At 47.2% G+C, this 22,589-nt stretch overlaps 2 protein-coding genes across 2 annotated transcripts in view; one reads left to right on the top strand and one right to left on the bottom strand.

Moving 5' to 3' along the window:
• Positions 1-425: 425 nt before the first annotated feature.
• On the top strand, positions 426-12,087 carry OPN1LW (opsin 1 (cone pigments), long-wave-sensitive). Its single transcript, XM_006899926.1, has 6 exons — positions 426-548; positions 3,813-4,109; positions 5,323-5,491; positions 7,164-7,329; positions 8,588-8,827; positions 11,977-12,087. The coding sequence occupies exons 1-6, from the start codon at positions 437-439 to the stop codon at positions 12,085-12,087; spliced, it is 1,095 nt and encodes a 364-aa protein (XP_006899988.1). The 5' UTR covers positions 426-436.
• A 411-nt stretch (positions 12,088-12,498) lies between these two features.
• LOC102843910 (testis-specific protein TEX28-like) overlaps positions 12,499-22,589 on the bottom strand; it is a 120,448-nt gene continuing 110,357 nt past the window's right edge. The window contains 2 exon segments of the mRNA XM_006899976.1: positions 12,499-12,855; positions 13,398-13,533. Coding sequence (XP_006900038.1) covers positions 12,499-12,855; positions 13,398-13,533 — 493 coding nt within the window.

The raw sequence follows: 22,589 nt of genomic DNA, 5'->3' as shown, positions 1-22,589 counted from the left end.
ACTCAGAGGGAGAGTCAAGTCTCTCTTGCTGGGGCCTGCACAAGCACCTTTGTGTACAAAGTCGTGGTACCAGAGGAGCCAAGGGGCATGCTGTGTGAGTCCCAGAAGGGAGTCCCCAGGCTGCGTGGCAGGAGAAGCCAGGGACCACCTGCTGCTGACCATGCTGACCCAACAGGGCGCTGGCTGGGGGGAGGAAGCGGGCCCAGAGTGAGCCGGCTCGGGGTCTGGGGGCCAGCCAATCCCTCTGAGCTGCAGACTCGCCTTAGGAAACAGGAGGTCTAAGTCTGGGCCCAATTAAGAGATCAGAGGGTGAAGGGTTTGGGGAGCTTTTGAGGTGAGGAGGCCCAGGCTGATCCTGTGGGCTGGTATAAAATGCAATGACCCCCAGGCAGCGTGCCAGGGCTGGCGGGCACTGGGAGCAGGGCTGACGGGAGCCATGGCCCAGCAGTGGGGGGCCCACAGGCTCACAGCCAGGCAGCTACATGAGGCCCATGAGGACAGCACCCGGGCCAGCATCTTTGTTTACACCAACAGCAACGCCACCCGAGGTGAGTAAGCAAAGTTAGCTGAGTAGCCCTTCCGGGAGGACAGTGTGCCCATGGAGCTGGGAGGGCTGGCAGCCTCAGCCACGAGGTAGAACAGACCGGAACAGGCTTCTTGTTCCACTTGTCAGGGGATGGGCAGTTTCCCCCTGAAATCAGATTGCTAAAGGCTTAGCACTTGGCTCCCACAACCACAGCCCAGAGAGCACAGGATGCTAAGGACCCCTGCCGTCATCCCTTCTCAAGCCACTGTATCCCTGAATTTCCTCAGGCCCCCAAGCCTTCTTCAGTAGATGAAATTGCCTTACATTTTTGTTCGTAAGTTTATAAAAGTAGATCAAAGAGTGCATAAGCTCCGTGGTATGAATGCCCAGTCTTATGCCAGCTATAGACTAGAGTGAACCCAGGGCACCGCATGATGCTTGTAGTGGTGCACCCCGAGATGGCTGGCAGGCCCATGTACCCACTGGCTTTCAGTTGGCTTGCTGGAAGGCTCACACCGTGCTTGGCTGGCTCCCTTCTCAGAGCTCTCCTATTTTATTATGTAAAGGATGAGCTGGGCGATGACTGTTGTTTCAACACATTCCACACGTGCAGCTCGGCAGTGACGTTAACCTGGCCCACCACACTGTGTAGCTGCCATTGCGACCCAATGACAATTTTGTTCACGTCCCTTAAGAGAAACTCCCTCACCCACTGCTGAAGAGCTGGCCCGACTGAAGGCCGCCCTCCATCAGAATGTTCTCAGGGCTGTCAGTTGCAAAGGGCGTGAAGACTGCCTGTCCTTCGCGGAGCTGCTGGAGACACGTGGCCTTTGTGTTAGTGGTGGACAGAGTGCCCCGGGAGAAACCCAGCCCCTTAGATGATATCATTCCTCTGTCTCCCCACCCCGATTCCTGCTGACACACTTCAGTCTCTACCTGTGTGCTGATTGTAGACCCTCCACCTCATGAACCAGACAGTGCTTGTCCTGTTGCGACTGACCTCGTTTGCAGCATCATGTTTCAAGGTTCACTTGCGCTGAAGCATGAGTTTGAACTTCCCTTCTTTCTATGGCTGAATACTTCACTGCAGGAGTGGCTCGCATGGTGTTTGTCCACTAACTGTGGAGGGACGCTCAGGCTGTCGCTTCTATATATACCCATTGTCTAAATGCACTGTGTAGGGTTTGTCCACCTGCCAACGGACAGTAGGGTGCGGTCCGCTGTTTCAAGCAGTGCTGTAGTCAACACAGGCGTGTAAGAAGTTCCCTAAATTCTAAGAGCTACTTGGAATTACTGTAGGTTGTGAGGATGGCCGTGGCATGACTGGGAGTCTTGTAATCCTTCAGGTATTTCGCAAAAATGTTGGTAGTGACACTAGGCTGGCCTTTTCATCTCCCAGTGTTGCTGTAACAGAAATATCACAAGTGAGTATCTTTACAGAACAGATATTTATTTTCTCAAAGCTCTGGAGGCTGGAAATTTAAGTTAGATCCTGAGCCCCCCATGACCCCTTACAGCCCTCACATGGCGTCTATCCCCCCTATGCACCTCAGTCTAATCTGCTCTTTTTATAACTCAGAAGTGATTAGACTTAGAGCCCACATTATTTCATTATGATCTGATGAAAGGAAACCCGATTTCAAAATACAATTACATCCACAGGCAGAGGGGCTAGAATTCCACCACATGTTCTGGGGGACACAGTTTGATCCCCAGCAGATGGCTACTGTCAGAAAAAGAGAAAGTCCCAAGTGTCAGTGAGGCTTCAGAGAATTTGGAGTCCCACACGTCCCTAAGCTCTGGCTGCCTGCTGTGTACACAGTTACGCACCTAACTCAAAGGTCACACCTTTCTGGCGGATTGAATCCTCACACTGCTCCGTGGGACAAAGATGGGTAATCTCTTCCCATGTGGTTCTGACGCACTAAGTAAATTCTCGGGAGAACTGTTGAGTGGTGCAGCCTCTGGGGGAAAAGGGTTGGAAGCTCCTCAAAAAGTCCCATGTGGAGGTAGCTCGAACCTCACTGGAGAGGAGGCCACTTCAACTCATGGCAACCAAGAGGTTTGCAAGGCTGTATGTAAATGCGAGAAGCTGGCCCGTCCTTCTCCATCAGAGCTGCTGGGAGATTCGAGCTGATGTTTTGGTTAGCAACACACCTCAGGTTGCACTGCACTAGCTGGAGTTACCTTATTATCCAGCAAGTCCACTCTAGGTATATTGTCAGAAGAACTAAAAGCATGAACACAAGTAGATACATTTCTAGCAGCTCTTATAATCAGTGAGCTCTAGTGGCCTAGTGAGTAAGGAGTTGTGCTATCAGCCCAAAGGTATAAGGTTCAAATCTGTGAGCTGCTCTGTGGGAGAAAAATGGGCAATCCCCTCTTGTATGATTTACAGCCTCTGAAAACCCACTGGAGGGTCAGCCAAGTCACTTCTGACTGGACAGCACATGTCAACGATAACAATTCATAATAATTTAAAAGTAGAATAAACCCAAGTGCTCATCAAGAGATTCATTAATAAGCACAGTGTGCTTTGTCCGTACAATGGAATATTATTCAGCCATAAAGAGAAATGAAGTCCTGATGCATTCTAAGATAAGGAGGAACCTTGAACACATGATGCTGAGTGAGTCCATCAGACATACAGCATGACTATTGTATGGTCCCACTGACAAGCTAAGCACAGAGACAGAAAGCTTCATGGTTAGGCCACAAGGAGGCCAACAGAGGGCACAGAGCTTCTATTAGGGCCATTAAAAGTTTTAGAAAGAAACACTGGTGATGGGTGCAAAAAAAATTTTTTTTAAAAAAAAAACAACATGAAAATAATTTCCCCATGTCAGGAAGCTTCTGTTCTACCAGAGTCTGTCTGCTCATTCATTCCAGCTGCATGCTGGAGATATGAGGATGAAGGCGACTTGGGCAATTCCCAGGCAAGGGAGGGTTGGATGGAGGAGCAGAGGCGTGAAGGGGTACTTCCGGCCAGGGCCACTACCTGCTGAGCTGGGCTTTGCACTATGAAAGGATCCATCCAGGGAAGGGACAGGGTCTGTCCCCACAGTGGGCATGGGAAATCAGATGGCAGTCGTTCACTTGGCTCAGTTTGAGGGTCCAGTGGAAAGGCCCCGCAGGGAGCACCGGCTTGAGAGGCAACCAGAACAAGGCCAGAGCCAGCTGGCAAGGAGAGGTGGGGTCGTGGGGAGGGCCCGTGAGCTGTTCCTGGCTCCATACCCTTGCCTGGGCCCCTGCCCCTGGCCCCTGTCTCTGCACTCCCTGGCTCCAGACCCCTTTGAAGGCCCCAATTACCACATCACCCCATGGTGGATATACCACCTCACCACTGCCTGGATGCTGTTCGTGGTGGTGGCCTCTGTCTTCACCAATGGGCTCGTGCTGGTGGCCACCATGAGGTTCAAGAAGCTGCGCCACCCTTTAAACTGGATCCTGGTGAACTTGGCTGTGGCCGACATGGCAGAGACTGTCATTGCCAGCACCATCAGTGTGGTGAATCAGTTCTACGGCTACTTCATCCTTGGCCACCCTTTGTGTGTCATCGAGGGCTACACCGTCTCCCTCTGTGGTAAGCCCCTGGAGGTGCTGCATAAGCGAGACCCGGCCTTGAGAGCAGAGTTGTTCCATGCGGCGCGATAGGCCACGTAGATTTGCAGGCTGGCAAACAGTTTGAGGCCTTGAGGTGGGGGAGACAGTGACCCCAACATGAGAAGAAGGACTTTCCCTCCTCAGCACACTGGGCGGACTTGTCCGGGGGAAGACATCCCTCCCATTCAAGTCTCAGTAATATGGAGACTGGGACTGAGATAGCGAGAAATGCACAACCCTTGTGAACTTGTCCACTACAGATTAGCAAACAAGCACCAGTGTGCCTAGCTTCCCTTGCTCAGAGAGGCATAAACCGACTTCTGGTTCCGATTCTCCTGAGTGGACAAGTGACAAAAAGACAAGAAATATGTCTAGAGGGGAGGGGGCAGGGCTAAGAGTCAGGCCCCAGGTTGAATGACAGTTGTGATCTCCAGCAGCCACTTTGCCATCTGTAAAATGACCCCACCCACAGACCTGTGAAGTAGGTCAAATATGACCCCCACTCGACAAGTCAAGGGTGCTGCTAAATTACCTTTGCTGTGGCTTGTCTCCACATTCATGAGGGAAGGATACTCGGTCTCCACTGGGGACCTCCGTGCACAAGCGGGAGCCCCAAGCACCCACTCTCAGGGTCAACAAGGAGCCATTTCCAGAAGCTTAGTGAAAAGTGACTCCAGATGGCTTGAGAGCACATGGGTTGACAGCCACGTCCTGCTTTGCTCTGCATTGTAATTACAGCTTCTTAGTATGGTCACATTGGTCTGTGTGTGGCCACAGGCATTCTGACCACTGGTGGCCGGGAGAATGACAGGACACAGAGCCAGCAAGCTACCTTATTTTTGTTTTCTTTCTTTATTCCTTTCCTCTTTCCCTCCCTCCCTCCCCTCTGTCCCCTTCCATTCATGACTGAATCGGGGGTGGGGGGAACTCAGGGACCAAACTGGGGCTCAGAGCTTCTGTTCCAGATGGAAGGAAAGCAGGGAAGGGGGAGGCTCAACTCTGATGGGCACCCAGGAAGGAGGAGCCAAGCTACGCCCTGGGCAGCAGAGGAGGGAGAGGAACATAGGGAAGGAACTGGAGTTAGAGAAAGCCCTTTGTGGAGCATGGAGGTTTTCAGGTGGGTGGGCCAGAGGGGACGAGGTGGCCATGATGCCAATCAGCCTGATGCCATCCCTGACCACTCTCTCCGGTAGGGATCACAGGGCTCTGGTCCCTGGCCATCATCTCCTGGGAACGGTGGCTGGTGGTCTGCAAGCCTTTTGGCAACGTGAGATTTGACGCCAAACTGGCCATCGCAGGCATTGCCTTCTCCTGGATCTGGGCTGCCAGCTGGACAGCACCTCCCATCTTCGGGTGGAGCAGGTAAGGGCCCAAATACACTGGTGGGCCAGGTGTCAAGCTAAGGGGGAGGCCAGAGGATGCATTGCTCCCTGTCTCTGAGTCCCTGTGTGCCATGAGGGCGCCCCGGGAAGCTCAAGCGCAGGCTCAGCCCCCCGCCACAGGCCTCTATCCAGCACACTCGGAAAGCCCCCTTTCAGAGGGCATGGGTATCAGAGGACACCTAGGCCTGTAGGACACAGCTTCTGTGCCCCAACCAGGTGGCCTGTTTGGGGAGAGAGCGAAGCCACTGCGGCAGGACCCCAATGCTTCAGCAGAGTGGTGCATCACACTGAGCTGTGGCTCACCAAGACCCACCGTGCTTGTGAAGGAGGCCCTGCACGGAGCAGCTGTCATTCTCAAAAGAACCAGTGAAAGTGCATCTTTATTGCCTACCTGCTCCCAGGGCCTGGGCTTCTGGAACAGGAGGAAGCGCCAAGCAGCCAAGTTCAAGGTGTCCCGTGGCTTGGACATTCTGTAGCCATGGTTGGAAGGAAAACATGCCTTTTGCTCTTGTTCCTATTACTTATTGAAGTATGGCAAGGATTTGGGAACTAGACCTTATATCCTAAATATAAGACAATGAAAACAAATGGATGCCTTTGAGCTGTGGTGTTGGGGAAGCCCCGTGTGTGCCATGAATGTGAGGAGGGCCTAGTCTGACTTCTACCCAAGTCATAAAGGGGAACGTTTTCCATCCATAAAACCCATAGTGGTGCTGAAGAAGAGTATTGAACATACCATGGACAGCCAAAGGAGCAAACAGGTCTGTCCTGGAGAGAGTGCGACCAGCATCCTCCTTAGAGGCAGGGACAGTGAGACTCCACCTCACATACTTTGGGCATGTTGTTAGGAGGGAAAAGGCATTGTGCTGGGAAAGGCAGAGGGCCAGAGAAAGAAAGGCTGACCCCCAGTGAGCTAGAGTGACTGTTACAATGGCCCTAGCATGTGGAAGGTGGTGAGGGGCACAGGAATCAGCAAGGCTCAGACCTGTTAGTAGTGTCACTGTGAGCCCTAGTCAACTCGACAACACTTCAAAACAGCAGAGAGGCTCACTGACTGCCCGGGGATAGGCCGCTGAGAAGGCACAGCCGTGGACAAGGTGGCTTCTTTCCAGGGTCTGTGTTCCCCTAGGAACCACTTCTTCGTTCCTCAGGGACAGTCTTCACAGAGGTCAACAGTTAATGTCCCCTTGTGTGAAGAGGTGTGCTCAGATGGTCTTTGTAGAGGGGGATGTGACAGGTGACAAAAATGATCTGAGATTGAGTTGGACGACAGTGTAAACATCCCTGTGGGTAAATGGCCTATTACTATTGGCATTATATCACAATATAAATTATTTGCATTGTACCACAATAGTTCTGGTGGCCTACTGGTAAGAAGCTGCGCCGCAATCCTGAAAGCACCTGGCTTGAATCCACCAGCTGTTCCGCAGGAGGAGGATGGGCAGTCTCCTCCCATGCCTCTGAAAACCCGCCAGAGGGTCAGCTATGGGCCGGTTCTGACTCGATGGCACACAACAACAACAATACAAAAAGGAGGGGAAGGGGATGGCTAAATTTAGGCAAGGATTTACTGAACCCCAACCCCATGAGGGGTGGGCTGGGACTGCACCCTGCTGCCTGCCACCTGCCCCAAATCAGGCCCTCCTTTCCAGGTACTGGCCCCATGGCCTGATGACTTCGTGCGGGCCTGATGTGTTCAGTGGCAGCGCGTATCCCGGGGTGCGCTCCTACATGATTGTCCTGATGACCACGTGCTGCATCATTCCCCTCAGCATCATTGTGCTCTGCTATCTCCACGTGTGGCTGGCAATCCGAGCGGTAAGCACCTCTAGGCCGAGGCGAGGCTGGGAAGAAGGATCCCCTTGCCTGTCCAGCTAAACCAGCCTCAGTGAGACTCTTAAGCAATCTCTTGAGCTCCCTTAGATAAGAGGATTTCACAGCGAAGCCAAAGTGACATTAAGAGCTGCGGTGTTAATCTGTGAGGCCTCACGCCGCCACATCCCTGCAGCTGGCAGCCCCCTGCCCCCCCCTTCAGACTCCCTGGCCTCATCCTCTCTTGGAGGAGTCCTATATGTGGGCCTGGCCTTCAGGCCCTGAGCAGAAGCCTGGCAAAGCCTCTTCTCAGACTTTGTCCATGGTGCTGGACAGAACAGGTAAACAAAATGTGCAAACATGTTAGATAAAGTCCCAAGCACTGGGGCAAGCCATGGCAGGGCTCGAGGGAGCCACTCACCACCCCCACCCCACCCCTTCACTCTCCTGCCCTTGAAGTCGTCAGAGGACTAGGGAGGAAAGTGCAGCTGTCAGCTCCATCCTCTCCTGGTGGCCCATGGACAAGGTCCCCTGCACTTTTGTCGCTCGTTCCCACTTAGACAGGAGTGCTGGAGGCAGCACATGGTACCAAAGCCTGGAGGGACACAGGCTCACAAGAAGCCAATTCCTCATCTAGGCCCTTGTCAGGTCCAGGTCCCGCAGCCTTGGCTGGAATGGTCCCCCTCTGCCTTTCCCAGCCAGCCCCTCTGCTTAGAGTCCTCCAGGGCCTCACGCTGGAGGGAGCACCTGTTTCCACAAAAGCCCAGGAATGGGGCTTTGGATACCAGCTGCCCAGCCTCAGTGCAAGCAGGCTCCCAGGGAGCCAGGGGTGGGGATGGAGACTCAGAGCCTCTTCTTAGCAAATGAAATGCCCACAGCACTCACCTCCTCCACACTGTCCATCTCGTTCAGCCTCATAGTCTCAAGTCCAGAGAGCACTCTCTGAGAAAAGCTCAGGTGGGAGAATGCAGCCTCTGTGGGTCCCTGCCTAGCCTCCTTCCAGGAATATCATGCATCCAGAGGGCTTGGTGGAAGGCCCTGCCACAGTGCCTGCCTTGATGGCTGCAACTCCCCCAAGACCAAGGCAAAGCATAGGCTGTCTGGGCAGGTGGCATGCCAAATGGATGTAAGCAGACCATAGGCTGCCCATTTCCCCAAAAATTCTTTCTGCCTGGGCCACCTCTCACTGCTTACCTAACCCACTGCCCAGGTTGCAGCCATCGCCAGCTCTCAGTGGCTATATTTCATGATCCCTCTCCTCCAGGTGGCAAAGCAGCAAAAGGAGTCAGAATCCACCCAGAAGGCGGAGAAGGAGGTGACACGCATGGTCATGGTGATGATCCTTGCCTACTGCCTCTGCTGGGGGCCCTACACCTTCTTCGCATGCTTTGCTGCTGCCTACCCTGGTTACGCCTTCCACCCTCTGGTGGCAGCAATGCCATCCTACTTTGCCAAAAGTGCCACTATCTACAACCCCATCATCTATGTCTTTATGAACCGTCAGGTAGGTAACACTGTTGGCAAATCAAAAGAGAAGGATATGTGGAAACATCAATGATCGCTCCCCACTGGGACAATTCCTTTCTAGACACAGACCTGCGGTGATCGGGTCGTTAGCAGTAGGCTTGCACCCTTTCGGGAGCCTGTGGTGACCATTGCCCTCAATGGTCTCCCTCCCTTGCTGACACACTAGAGCTAGTGAGCACATCCTTCCTGGTTTTATAGATTCATCTTTTCTCGAAAGCTTCATCTTTTCAATTTGACCAGGTTATCTTGGCTCTCAGGAGTCTGTAGCAGTTCAAGGTCTGGCCAGCGACAGCCATCATTGTTAGCTGGCATGTGGCAAACCATGACTCCCAGGCCCTCTGGGAAGGTTATAGGTGGCCACTCAAGGCTCAGCCTTTTCGAAGTACAAGCCATCGCTCCTTCTTTGACTCCTTCTTTGACCAAGAAGCAAAGGCTTCACCTTTCACTAGCCCAAACCCATCTGTTCCTTGTGGGGATCTCAAGAACGAGTCCAGGGCCTGCCCCTCCAGTCAGCTCTTCTCTTCATCTCCCATCAGGCTCATGACCCCAACTCATGGCAAGGGCCTCAAGATGGGTGTGTCTGCGAAGTTCACTCGGCATTGATTCTTTTTGGAAATTTTTAAGTACCAAATCGAACCAGTCCCACCACTGATTTCTAGGACTGCACTGTTGATGCAATGATTCCCTTACCTGCATTCCTGCCTTTCAGATGGGTCTCCTTCAGAACTGGCTTTTCATTGTTGGACTTCCAGGCTCCCTTGTGAAATTGTCTTCTCGAGTCCCTCCTCTCCCCTTGTAACTCTCCCTCTTAGCTAGAGCCACACTTCTGAGCCACTCTAGACTTTCAAACCCAGCCTTCCCACTTTTCACACTGATTTCTCTTTCTGTTGTGCCCTGGGAGAAGTTTTTGGAATCTAAACTCCATGAAGACTGAGGACCTTGCTCTTTTTATTCACTGCTGTCCCCTACCCAGTTACAGCCCAGTGTCTGGCACATGGTAGGTGCCTGACCAATCAACAATGAATTCATTTGTTGGATGAATTCCTCAGCCTTATATGGCAGCTCTTCAACAGAACCCACCCATTCTGCTGTTCAGACTACTTCTTAAGTTAATAATTTCAACAGTTTTTCAATCTCTAAGCATTTTTAATTTCTACTCTTTCAATGTGATTTGAGAGTTGACAGAGCAGATTGGTTTTAGGCAATTCGTACACATTGTATTTTCTGACACATTGTACCAGCACTCTGCCCACTTCCTTCCTATTTCCATTCAGCTTTCTTTCCTATCCCTTGGGAACTTCTGAGCTTTGTTCCTGGGCAGATGCTACCCTTTTGATCTTGTATGGTTGATTGTCCTAACAATGAGTTCCTTCTTTGTGTGTGATTATTCACCTTCTAGGCCTATTGTTTGGCTTTAAGTTGAGCCACTGGGGCGAGTTCAGTTCTAGGCTTGAAAAGTGACCAAGGGCCATGCTACATCATCTCATGGGTTCCACCAAAGTCTACGGACCAGCAAGTTTGGTCTTTTGGATAATTTTGAGTTTGTTCCACACTCTTCTCCTACTCCATCCAGTACCTTCTACTGTGATCTTTTTCAGAGTAGTGAGCAGTGGTAGCTGGGCACTATCCAGTTCCTCAGGGTCTTAGGGCCATGGAAACTGCTCACGCAGTCCATTAGTACCTTGGATTTTTTTCTTTACCAAACAAGGAGAGGCCAGGAGTTGTACCTCACATGACTGTTCACAAGCTTTTTAAAATTCTGATTTGAATGGAAGTTTACCAAGAAGTTGCTTTTCATTCACCCATTTATTCAGATCTATCCTCCCTTCTCTCCCCCTTAATTCCCTAATGTTCACAAGTTTTTAAGACCCTAGTCTATTTTTTAGCATGTTGATCATAGAGGGATGTAGGAACTGGCTATTCAGGAAACCCCTCTGGTATGCATTCTTAAAGCATTGTTGCCAGTTCAGTGACAACCCCATAAACACACTTAGAAACCCCGACTTCCCAGCAGTCCCTAGATGACTGCCTAGGGCTCATCTTGCAGAAAGCAAAACTCTCTTGAAAGAATATGGGGTTTTTCAAACTAGCTTATTTATAAAATTCCAATACATTGATTTTGAGAATAGATTCTTCCAATTTCCTTCACCCCCCCATCAAATTATACAACCCCATGATTAATTCCCCCTTCCCCTTGCACATCCACATCCCTCTGCTTCCAGCCTTCCCCACCCCACTTGGATCCCGATACTCATTCTACAATAATAGTTTTATACCCTATTTGTCCTTGTGGGACTGAGTTAGTTCACTCAGCATAATGTTCTCCAGTCCCTCTCAAGTTGGGTAATCACGTACAAAACTGTTGCTCCTGCGTGCTGCGTAGTATTCCATTGAGTGAGTGTACCATAATTTCTCAATCCATTCGTTTGAAAGACTATCTTTTGACTTAAGATAAGAGGTAAGTAGACAGACTACAGTTGACCTAGTCCTTATTTTCCCCCCAAACTCATGGGATTTAACTGCCTCTGTCCCTCCCCAGGTGTTCTGGAGACAGTCACTCAATGTGTGAGCCCTCACCATGCTTGGTTCCCATTAGATGCTGAATTAGCAAACTGGGCTGTGTTTGAATGTAAGGACTAGCTGGTGCCTTGCTCCTGTCTCTGTCTAGGCTTCTGACTGGTGGGAGAGAAGATTTTGGGTTATCAAAGTGGCATTTAACAAATATCTTCCTCTTGTTGTTGTTTGTGAGTTGCCACTGACTCTGTCTAACAGAGCAAGTTGCTGTGTGAGCCTGTGCCATCTTCGGGACAGTTGGTGTCACTAATTCCATTATCATAGTTACTGAATCCATTCATCTCATGGACCTTGGTTAGACATTACTTGGACCCTACCATGTCAGTCCCTCTTACTCTGGAAGGGAGCGCTGGTGGCTTAGTGGTAAGGAACTGCACTGCAAACTCAAAGGCAGGCAGTTTGAATCCACCAGCCACACCATGGGAGAGATGGGCAGTCTTCTCCTTTGTGATCTGCTGCCTCTGAAAACCCACTGGAGGGTTGGCTATGGGTTGGTTCTGACTCGACAGTACATAACAACATTGTGCTGACTAACACTTTCTGTTCTTCCAGTTTCGGAACTGCATCTTGCAGCTTTTTGGGAAGAAGGTAGAAGATAGTTCTGAACTCTCCAGTGTCTCCAGAACGGAGGCCTCATCTGCTTCTTCAGTGTCACCTGCATGAGTCTCCCCAGCCCCGACAAGAAAAGCTCCTGTCCCTGCCCTGTCCCTGCCCTCCCCTCTTTCCTCCTCCACTCCTGGAAAAGAAATGTAACTTCTCTTTGCCTCCCCACCAAAACAATGTCCCAAAGGCAGCCAAGGTGATTTGGGATACCTTTTCAGCCAGTTGGTCCTGAAGGGAAAGATGATGGATAAGCAGGAAAGGAGCAAGGATCTCTGCACTTGGTAGATTTTAATCCCTTCTAGCCCTCATTTCTTCAGTTGACACTGTAGTAAAGACTAAAAGTGCAGGGTGGTGAGCATCTCCCCTGGCCTCATGGCCATTGACTTGGAATAAGGGTGGTGCTGGATGCTGTTAGCACTCAGGAAGGAGGAGCAGGAGCTAGCTAACTCCTCTCCATGGCCTTCCTGGCTCCTATGTTTCCCCTGGCAGAGGCCTGGGATCCCTGGCAAAGACGTTCCACTTAGAGGTGATCCAGACCTGCCATTGGGTGGTGGAGATGGCATGCCTCTTCTGCCAGGCTAACACTCCGAGACCTATAAGCACAAGGGAGATGCATGTGCGCAGAGGTGTCTTTACAAAGGGCCGGGGACAGGCACACAGGGAGGAAATGAAGAACAGGAGGATGGTGGTCAAGGTGAGGATCAAGCTAATGAACTTGAGTAGGAACTCATGTGGGCGGGTTCTGAGCTTCTCCATTATCTCTACTTGGGCTGCTTGTTGCAAAGTTTCCAGCTTTGCTATCCGGCTCCTGAAAGTTCCCAGGACCTCCTGCAGGTGACAAACACATGCACTCACTCTGGTGTCAAAATTAACTTACTCAGTGAGTTCCTGAGGGTGCCCTGCAGATACTGCTGAAGTGATTCTTTTAAGAAAAAAAAAAAGAAAGAAATAGTAAAATCTGCAGAGAAAGGGATGAAATCTGCCAAGGGTGTCATCTGGGGGTCCTCAGGCATGGCCTGTCTCACAGTCAGCTTCTCCTGCGACTGAGGACAGGGTATGGGAAAGGGGGAATCGGATTCACAGCTGGTGCACATGTCGTTGGTGACCTGTGCCCTGGAGCAGTGGCTCTCCCAGGGCCCTGGTTAGGCTTCTTCCCAGATCTATTCCTGAGTCCAAAGTTCTGGACTGGCCCCAGGGTGAAGATGGGACACTGAGGTTAGTCAATGTACCGTCCTTGCACCCTATGGAAGGAGACTGTTGGGGATGTCCCTTTCCTCTTTGGAGTCTATCAGAACTCATTCTCTTACAAACAATAGGCCCCACTTTCTTCTCATGTCCCTGTCCTGCCATGGCCCCCCAGAGATCCTCACCCATATTTCCTTGGCTCTCTCATAGGACAAGAAGGCCATTTTTTCTTGAGTGCAGGCCAGATTCCGTTTGAGGCAGGAGATCTCATCCATGTACCCCTGCAGGTGCTCATCCATCTGCTCATCCATCATCTGCTGTCTTGAAAGCATAGATCCTTCAGTCCTCTATCCAGAGCTTAGCTGCCAGCAAGCCCTCCTACACGCAGACGAGACCAGGACTCATATTCACCTTCCTCCTCCAGCTCCAAAGGCCAGTCAAACCTTGCCTTCTCCAGACCTCTCAGGAGCACCTCAAATGCACAGCACTCATGCATATGCACACCCTTACATTCATATATATTTTATACTTACTTTTTGTAACAGCTTTTAAAAAATGACTCTAAACTAGAAGAAGTAGAAACTCACGTCTAAACTATCTATCTCCAGCATTCATGTCTGTAATATAATACTTACTCCATGAACATCCATTGACTATATGGATTGAGTAGTCATAAAAGGCTACATATTGTGTGGTTCTATTTGAATGACATGTCTAGAGAGGCAATGCCACAGGGACAGGGATAGGGAGCAGGGTAACAGGTTAGTGGTTGCTAGGGGCTGGGGTAGGCAGAGATAGGGAGTGGCTGCTAATGGTATAGGTGAGCCTTTTGGGGGAGATGAAAAGATTTGAAATGAGATAGTGATGATGATTGTATAACTGTGAATATAGTAAAAACCACTGAATTGCATACGAATTCTATGATTTGTGAGTTATATCTCAAAACTGTTATAAAAATGGCTAGTGGTAATGGATGTAGATCTCAGTAACTCACTTAAAATCACTGAAATGTTCATTTTGAATGGTGTGTTTGATGGTGTGCTATGTACTGTCAAGTCAAAACCAACTCTGAGCTGAACATTCTGCAGGTTTTCAGAAGCAGTTACTCGATCAGGAGGAGACTGCCCATCCTTCTCCCTCATAGCACCTGGTAGATTCAAACCGCTTGCCTTCAAGACTGCAGCACAGCTTCTTACCAGTACTCTAGAATAGACCACCAGAACTCTAAAATAGAAATTTGCTTTGCATGTTGCTGTCGGTGTTTTATGGTAGGTAAACTATATCTCCATTTACAATCCATTTTAGAGTATGTAAATCATCTACTACATCACCAATATGTTAAGCATTAAGCTAATAACCAAAAGGTTAGTGGTTCAAACCCACCAGCTACTCTGAAGGAATCTGCTTCTATAAAGATGTACAGCTTTAAAGAATCTCTAAAGAATAGTTCTAATCTGTCCTTTAGTGTCACTATGCATTAGAATCTACTTAGTGGCAGGGAGGTTTTGTGTTTTAAATAATATTTCAATAAATCTGTTAAAACACACACACAAGCAAAACATCACTCCATACCGTCATGGCTAGATATGTAATAATGAATGTATAACAAATATGCATGGAAATAATAAATTCCAATTTTAAGACAGTGGGGAAAGCAGAAGATTATTCATATGAAAATAGGATGATAAGTGGTAAAAACAGAGTATCAAATGAAACTTTTAACATTTCTTAAAAAAATTTGATGACCAAGACAAAGGAAGAAATTAGGAGGTATGCAAGAGTAAAAGACAACAACTATGAACACTATTATAGACAACTCTATAATAACAAACAATAGTATACGAGTGGATACATAGTAGGTATGTAAGCTCAACAGTTATGAGGTAGCATATGGAAGTACACCGACAAGTATATATAAGTTTGGCAAAGGATATTTCTACATATATATTTCCTGAAACTCTTGCTGCAGAAGGTCAAGGACTGTGTAGTCTTCAATATGGATTGAAGCTTAATATCAAGAAGACAAAGATTTTCACCACTGGGTCAACTGACAGCACCAGTTGGATATGACAGATGGAGAAGAGATTGAGGTTGTTAACAGTTACAGCTTGCTCAGCTCCACAATCAACACTTTTTAGCACCAGCAATCAGGAAATCAAAAGATGAATTGCATTAGGAAAATCTGCTGTCAGGGACCTCTCCAGAGTACTGAAAAGCAACGACATCAGTCCAGAGACTAAGGTGCACCTGACACAGGCCACTGTCTTTGCAATTACTTGTTATGCGTCAGAGAGCTGTACAAGAATCAATGCCTTTGAGTTGTGGTGCTGGAGAAGAGTTTTGAACATACCATGGACCACCAAGAAAACAAACAGGTCTTTGGGCACGTGGCCAGGAGAGACTGGTTCTTGGAGAAGGACATCATGCTTGGAAACCTGGAGGCACAGCGCAGGCGAGGAAAACCCTGGATGAGATGGATTGATACAGTGACTGGGGTAATGGGGTTAAATTAGTGAGGCTGGCTCAGGACAACGCAAGGTTCAGAGCTGCTGTACATAGGGTCGCTATGGGGTGCAGGCAACTTAACATAACAACAAAAAATTTCTATGTGCTATGACTCGATCCATATATCTAGCAGGGCATACAGGGGGCAAAGTTATATAAACGTCTTAGCCATAACCAAACACCTTGAGAGACTATGCCATTAGGTTTAGCTCCACAGTCTCGGAGGACATCTAAGTCAACTGGTATAACCTAGTCCACAAGGAAAAGGTCTGAAATCTTACTTCATTAGGTGATGTCTGTTGTTGTTGTTAAGTGCTGTAGAGTCATAGACGACACATAGCGACCCTATGAACAAAAGTTCTGAACGTAAAACTTTCAGTTCATAGAGTTTCTAGAGGCAAGCTTTTTTTTTGGAATTGGATTCCACTCCTGCTTCCAAGCCAGTTTTATTCAGGAGATCCACAAAAAAAAAAAACCAAACCAAAAAACCAGGCCTGAGGGCCATATGCCCAAAGTGAGGCCAAACCCTATCATCTCACACCCTGTTGTGAGCAAGAGCCACACTCTGATCTCAACTCCAAACTGTCCAGAGTCTTTAAGTTTATAAGGGTTACTCCTCAGAGCAACCAACCATACAAGATCCCAAGGGCTGCATCTGCACAGGAAATAAGCTCAAAAGGCAAAAAGGGGTAGAAAAGAAGGATGAATAGAAATGGTAAACCCAGAGCAAGAGTGAGAAGAGTGTGCTTATATTGTAGGGATTGCATTCAATATCACAAAATAAAATGTGTGTGAATTGTCGAATGTAAAACAAATTTGCTCTGTAAATTTTCACTCAAATCACAATAAAAAGTTTTTTAAAAAAATGTATAAGAGAGAAGACTCAAGGAAAGAACTGGTCCAAAGGACTAATGGGCCACATGAATAATGAAACCATAAGAACTAGATGGTGCCAGCTATCACTACTGACTTCTCTGACTGGAACCATAACTGAAGGTCCTTAAAAGAGTGGTGAAAAAAGTACAACAAAAGTAACAATCATAGAAAAGACCAGTTACTGGTCTGATAGAGACTGGTGGAACCCCAGAGACTATAGCTGTTTGACATTCTTCAGTTTTGGACCTGAACTCACCATGGAGATCATCTTTAACCTAAACCACAGACATGTCAATAAAGTGAACAATAAAACCCGAGAGGAATGTGCTCCTCAGAACAATCAATTCCATTAGACCAAAAAAGCAGAATTTTCCCCAAAACAAGGTTCAGAAGCCAGGCATGGACACGGATATGCGTAAATGGAAACAAGAAACACAGGAGGAAGTGGGAAGAGTGTTGTTACATTGAAGGGATTGCAACGTTGCAAAACAAATATATGTAAATTGTTAAACGCAAAACTATTGTGCTCTGTATTATCTAAGCACAAGAAGGTGGGATTTAAAAACCCCCAAACACAAATAGGGCAAATGTTAAGGCCTTAGATAGCTGGCATTCATAGGATTTCAGAAGCCTGCTATTTAAGAAGTGGATGGTCAATATTGCTTCCTAATCTGTCTTAATCTACTGAAACCTATCCTCTATAGGTGACCCTTCTGGCATTTGACACATCAGTGGCATCGCTTCCAGCATCACGGTAACCCACAAGTTACTTCAGTACAGCAAACTGGCAGACAAGTGCTGTACTAGTAAGAACAATGATAAACAGCAAGTATACACATATCTTAATTATAAATTAGCAATATGAAGATAATCCCCCCAGTATAGCAAACTGACAGATAAGTGTTGTACCTCATAACAGCAAATCAATCATATGAATATCATGTTGCCAGGTCCATCTGAGGCCTATGATGGCATGGCAGAATAGGGTCCCAAATGGAGAGTGCTGGCTGAGAGCCATAACTGGCACAATGGGGTAATGTCCTGGATGTGGATATTAAGGTCACGATGATGACTTCAATGCTGATGCTCCAAAGTAGTATCAAATAGTAGTAGTATCAAAATAGTGTCAAAACAGCACTTTGGTAAAGAAAGACTCTCAACCAGGTGGATTGACACAGTGACTGTAGCAATGGGCCCTTGTGTGTTAGAGATAATGAGGATGGCACAGAATAGTCCAAGGTTCAGATCTATTGTTCATAGGGTCACTATGAGTCATACTTGATGGCACTTAACAAAGGCTGGAGTGGATATACAGGTAGTATCTACCATGGGTTTGAAATACTTAATAAATACCTTTTAAGTTCCTCCTTTGGCATAGTGAAGGGCAGACCAGAAGAATAGAGGCCAGGTGGCTGTAAGAATGTTCTAGCAGTAGTCTTCAGGTCAGGTAGTGATGCTGGACAAGAAGAAAGGTACCATAGAGGGATGCTTTTTGAGTTGTGGTGCTGGAGAAGAATATTGAACATACCATGGACCACCAGGAGAACAAATAGGTCTGTCCTGGAGACGGTGAAACCAAGTTGTCCTTGGAGGCTAAAATTTTAAGGCTCTGACTCACATACTTTGGGCATGTTGCCAAGAGGGACCAGTCCTTGGAGAAGGACATCATGTTTGGAAGGGTGGAAGGACAGCACAGAGGAGGAAGGCCCTGGATGATGTGGATTGATACAGTAACTGGAATAATGGGGGTAGATGTGTCAGAGACAGTGAGATTGGCTCAGAAAGGACAGGGTTCAGAGCTATTGTCACTCTGAATATAGGTAGAGTCAATATGAGTTGCAGTCGAGTTGACAACACATAACAACAACAGACATTGGCGAGCTGAGATGGATTGCCAAGGGCCACTTTGAGTCAGATGATCATATGAACTACAATGCCAAGAATGAAAAAGTGAGGAAAACTAAGGTTGCATTCATAGTCAAAGGACCATTTCTAGACCCATCCTGAAGTACAATGTTGTCAGTGACAGCATACTATCCATACACATACAAAGGAGACCTGTTAATATGATTAACATTCAAATATATGCACAACAACTAGAGCCAAAGAGGAGGAAAGAGAAGATTTTTCTACCAACTTGCAGTATGAAATCAATGGATCATTCAACCAAAATTTATTAATAATAATTGGTGAATGGAGTGCAAAAGCTGGGTACAAGGAAGAAGTATCAGTTGTCAGAAAATAAGGACTTGGGGACAGAAATGAGGCTGGAGATAGAATAATGGACTTTTGTACAATCAATTATTTATTCATTGCAAATGTGTTGGGTTTTTTTTTTTTGCAAATGTGTTTTATAAAAAACCAAAAAGCAACTATGCACATGGACCAAATCTGATGGACTACATAGGAATCAGACTGATTACATCTTTTGAAAGAATTGTTCGAGAAACTCAACTTCAGCACTGAAAACTAGACCAAGTGCTGGCTGTGGAAAAGACCATCAACTACTCATGTGGAAGTTCAAATTTGAGGCTAAAGAATATTAAAACAAAAACCAAAATATGATCTTGGGTTGATATCACCTGAATTTAAAAACCATTTCAAGAATAGGTTTGAAGCACTGAACACCAACAACTGAAGACCAGATGAGCTGTGGAAGGATATCAAGAATATCATCCATGAAGAAAGCAAAAGGTCATTACAAAGACAAAGGGGGAAAAATCAAGATGGCTATCAGAAGTTGTGTACCACAGAATTGGAACTGACCCATAGCTGACCCTCTGTCAGGTTGTCAGAGGCAATTAATTTCACAGGAGGAGACTGCACTAGGATGTCAAGAAGCCAAAACAAAGGGCAAGCAGTCAGGAAGTTGAAGAGTTAAAGGGCAGCTTGGGAAGACAAAGCAAGGTATTGTAAGAAAATGTGCAGAGATGGAGTCAGAAAATCAAAAGGGAAGACCTTGCTCTGCATTTCTCAAGTTGAAGAAATTGAAGAGCAAATTCAAATCTCAAGTTGCAATACTTAAAGATGCTATGGACGAAATTGTGAATGATTCAGGAAGCATCAAACGAAGATTAAAGGAATACATGGAGTCAATGTCCCCAAAAGAATTGGCTGACACAGAATCATTTCAGGAATTAGCATGAAATCAAGAAACAATGATAATAAAGGAGGAATTTCAAACTCCACTGTGGGCATTGGCAAAAAAAAATCCCCAGGAATTGGTGGAACATCAATTGAGCTATTTCAATAAACAGATGCAGCTCTAGATGTACTCACTAGTTTGTGTGAAAAAAATGCTTGTAGGCCAGATGAGTTGTGGGATGACATCCACGAAGAGAGCAAAAGGTCATTATGAAGACAGGAGAAAGGAAAGACCAAAGTGAATGTCAGAGAAAACTCTGAAAATTGTACTAAAGCACTGAGAAGTCAAAACAAAGGGAAGAAACATCAAAGTAAAAGAGATGAACAGATATCAAAACACAGCTCAAAAAGACAAAGCAATGTATCATAACAGAATGTGCAAAGGCTGGTGTTGGAAAATAAAAAGGGAAGAACCCAGCTGGCATTTTTCAAGTTCAAAGAACTTAAAAAACAAATTCAAGCGTCGACTTTCAATACTGAGAAACATTATGGGCAAAATCTTGAATGATTCAGGAAGCATCAAAAGAAGATGGAGGAAATACACAGAATCACTATACAAAAAAAAGAACTGGTTGACATTGAAGGATTTCAAGAATTAACATGTGATAAAGAGCCAATGGTGATGAAGAAAGAAATTCAAGATGCACTTAAGACAATGACAAGAAATAAGTCCCCAGAAATCAACTCAATACCAAGAGATGTGCTCCAATTAACAGATAAAGGCCTGGATGGGCTCACTAGTCTGTGCCAGGAAATCTGGAAAACAGCTGCCTGACCTACTGGAAGTAGTCTGTACTTATTCTCATTCTTGAGAAATGATATCCAACAGAATGTGAAAATTATCAAACATTAGTATCACTGTTGAAAATCATTCAAAAATGGCTAGAATACGTAGATAGCTACCAGAAGTTCAAGCTGGACTTAGAAGAGGCAGTGGCAACAGGAATATCAGTGTTGATGTCAAATGGCAGTAAAGAGTACCAGAAGAATGTCTATTAGTACCTTATTAACTATGCAAAGGCATTAGACTATGTGGTTCACAACAAGCTATGGCTAATATTGAGAAGAATGGGAATCCCAGAACACTTAGTTTCCTCATATGAAACCTATACTGAGATGAAGCTGATGTCTGAACAGAGCAAAGAACACTACAAGGCTTAAAATCAAGAAAGGTGTCTGTCAAGGCTGTATATTTTCTCCATACCTATTCAGTCTATATGCTGACCAAATCATCCAAGAAGATGGACTATATGAAGAACATGGCATCAGTATTGGTGAAAGGCTCCCCAATAATCTGTGTTATGCCAATGACATGGTGTTATTTGCTAAAAGTGAGGAGGACCTGAAGTACTTGCTGCAGAAGGTCCAAGACTAGTCTTCAATATGGCCTGCATCTCAATACTAAAAAGAGGGGGGAATCCTCAATACTGGACCAATAAGCAACATCATAATTGATGGAGAAAAAAAATTGAAATTCTTAACAATTTCATCTTACCTGGATCCACTATCAATGCCATTGGTCCCAGCAGTCAGGAGAGCAGGAAACATATCGCTTTGGGGAAGTCTGCTCTCAGGAATCTCTCCAAAATACTGAAGACCAATGATGTCAGTTTAAAGACCAAGGTGCACCCGATTCAAGTCATGGTCTATTCAATCACCTACTACACATTTGAGAGTTGGACAATGATTAAAGACGACAGAAGAAATGGATGCCTTTGGGATTGGATGAAAGTATCGAATATCCCATGGATCCAGTTTAAAGGGTGGCGCAGCTTCTTGAACCTCATGGTGGCCACCAGCACGAGCCCATTGGTGAAGACAGAGGCCACCACCACGAACAGCATCCAGGCAGTGGTGAGGTGGTATATCCACCGTGGGGTGATGTGGTAATTGGGGCCTTCAAAGGGGTCTGGAGCCAGGGAGTGCAGAGACAGGGGCCAGGGGCAGGGGCCCAGGCAAGGGTATGGAGCCAGGAACAGCTCACGGGCCCTCCCCACGACCCCACCTCTCCTTGCCAGCTGGCTCTGGCCTTGTTCTGGTTGCCTCTCAAGCCGGTGCTCCCTGCGGGGCCTTTCCACTGGACCCTCAAACTGAGCCAAGTGAACGACTGCCATCTGATTTCCCATGCCCACTGTGGGGACAGACCCTGTCCCTTCCCTGGATGGATCCTTTCATAGTGCAAAGCCCAGCTCAGCAGGTAGTGGCCCTGGCTGGAAGTACCCCTTCACGCCTCTGCTCCTCCATCCAACCCTCCCTTGCCTGGGAATTGCCCGAGAACAGATCTTAGAGACAGTGCAGCCAGGGTGCTCCCTAGAGGCAAAGATAGCAAAGCTTTATCTCATATTTCAGACATGTTGTTAGAAGGGGCTTTCCTTGCAAAGGGGCATCATGCTTGGAAAGGTGGAGAGTCAGGATGACCTTCAATGAGCTGGATTAACACAGTGACTGTGGCAATAGGCTCACTACATCAGAGATGATAAGGATGGCACAGGATAGAATAGGGTTCAGATCTATTGTTCATAGCATGGGTCATACTCGACTTGGTGTTACCTAACAACAACGATGGTTAATGGGGAAGCTCTGGTGACCTGGTGGAAAGAGGTTTTGCTGCTAATCCAAAAGGAGGTGATTCGACTCCACCAGCTGCTCCGTAGGAGAAAGATGGGCAAGCTCCTCCCATGTGATTTACAGCCTCGGAAAACCCTGGGAGGCTCAGCTAGGAGTCAGTTCTAACATATATATATATTATATATTGTCGTCGTTATGTGCCGTCAAGTCGCCTGCGACTCATAGCGACCCTATGTACAACAGCCCTAAACTCTGCTCTGTCCTGTGCCAATCGCACTGTCTCT

The sequence above is a fragment of the Elephantulus edwardii genome, unplaced genomic scaffold (genome assembly GCF_000299155.1).
Source record: "Elephantulus edwardii isolate Elephantulus edwardi_28Jun2011 unplaced genomic scaffold, EleEdw1.0 scaffold00269, whole genome shotgun sequence".
In the NCBI taxonomy this organism is placed as follows: domain Eukaryota; kingdom Metazoa; phylum Chordata; class Mammalia; order Macroscelidea; family Macroscelididae; genus Elephantulus; species Elephantulus edwardii.
Note: the sequence above shows the minus strand (reverse complement) of the source record. Positions and strands in the feature narration are given on the sequence as shown.

What these genes read in the sequence shown, in the direction of transcription:
- OPN1LW (XM_006899926.1), top strand. Translation starts at nt 437, where the DNA reads ATGGCCCAGCAGTGGGGGGCCCACAGGCTCACAGCCAGGCAGCTACAT. An exon ending in CAACAGCAACGCCACCCGAG is followed by an intron (nt 549 to 3,812) that starts GTGAGTAAGCAA and finishes CCCTGGCTCCAG; the next exon opens with ACCCCTTTGAAGGCCCCAAT. An exon ending in TGTGGCTGGCAATCCGAGCG is followed by an intron (nt 7,330 to 8,587) that starts GTAAGCACCTCT and finishes CCTCTCCTCCAG; the next exon opens with GTGGCAAAGCAGCAAAAGGA.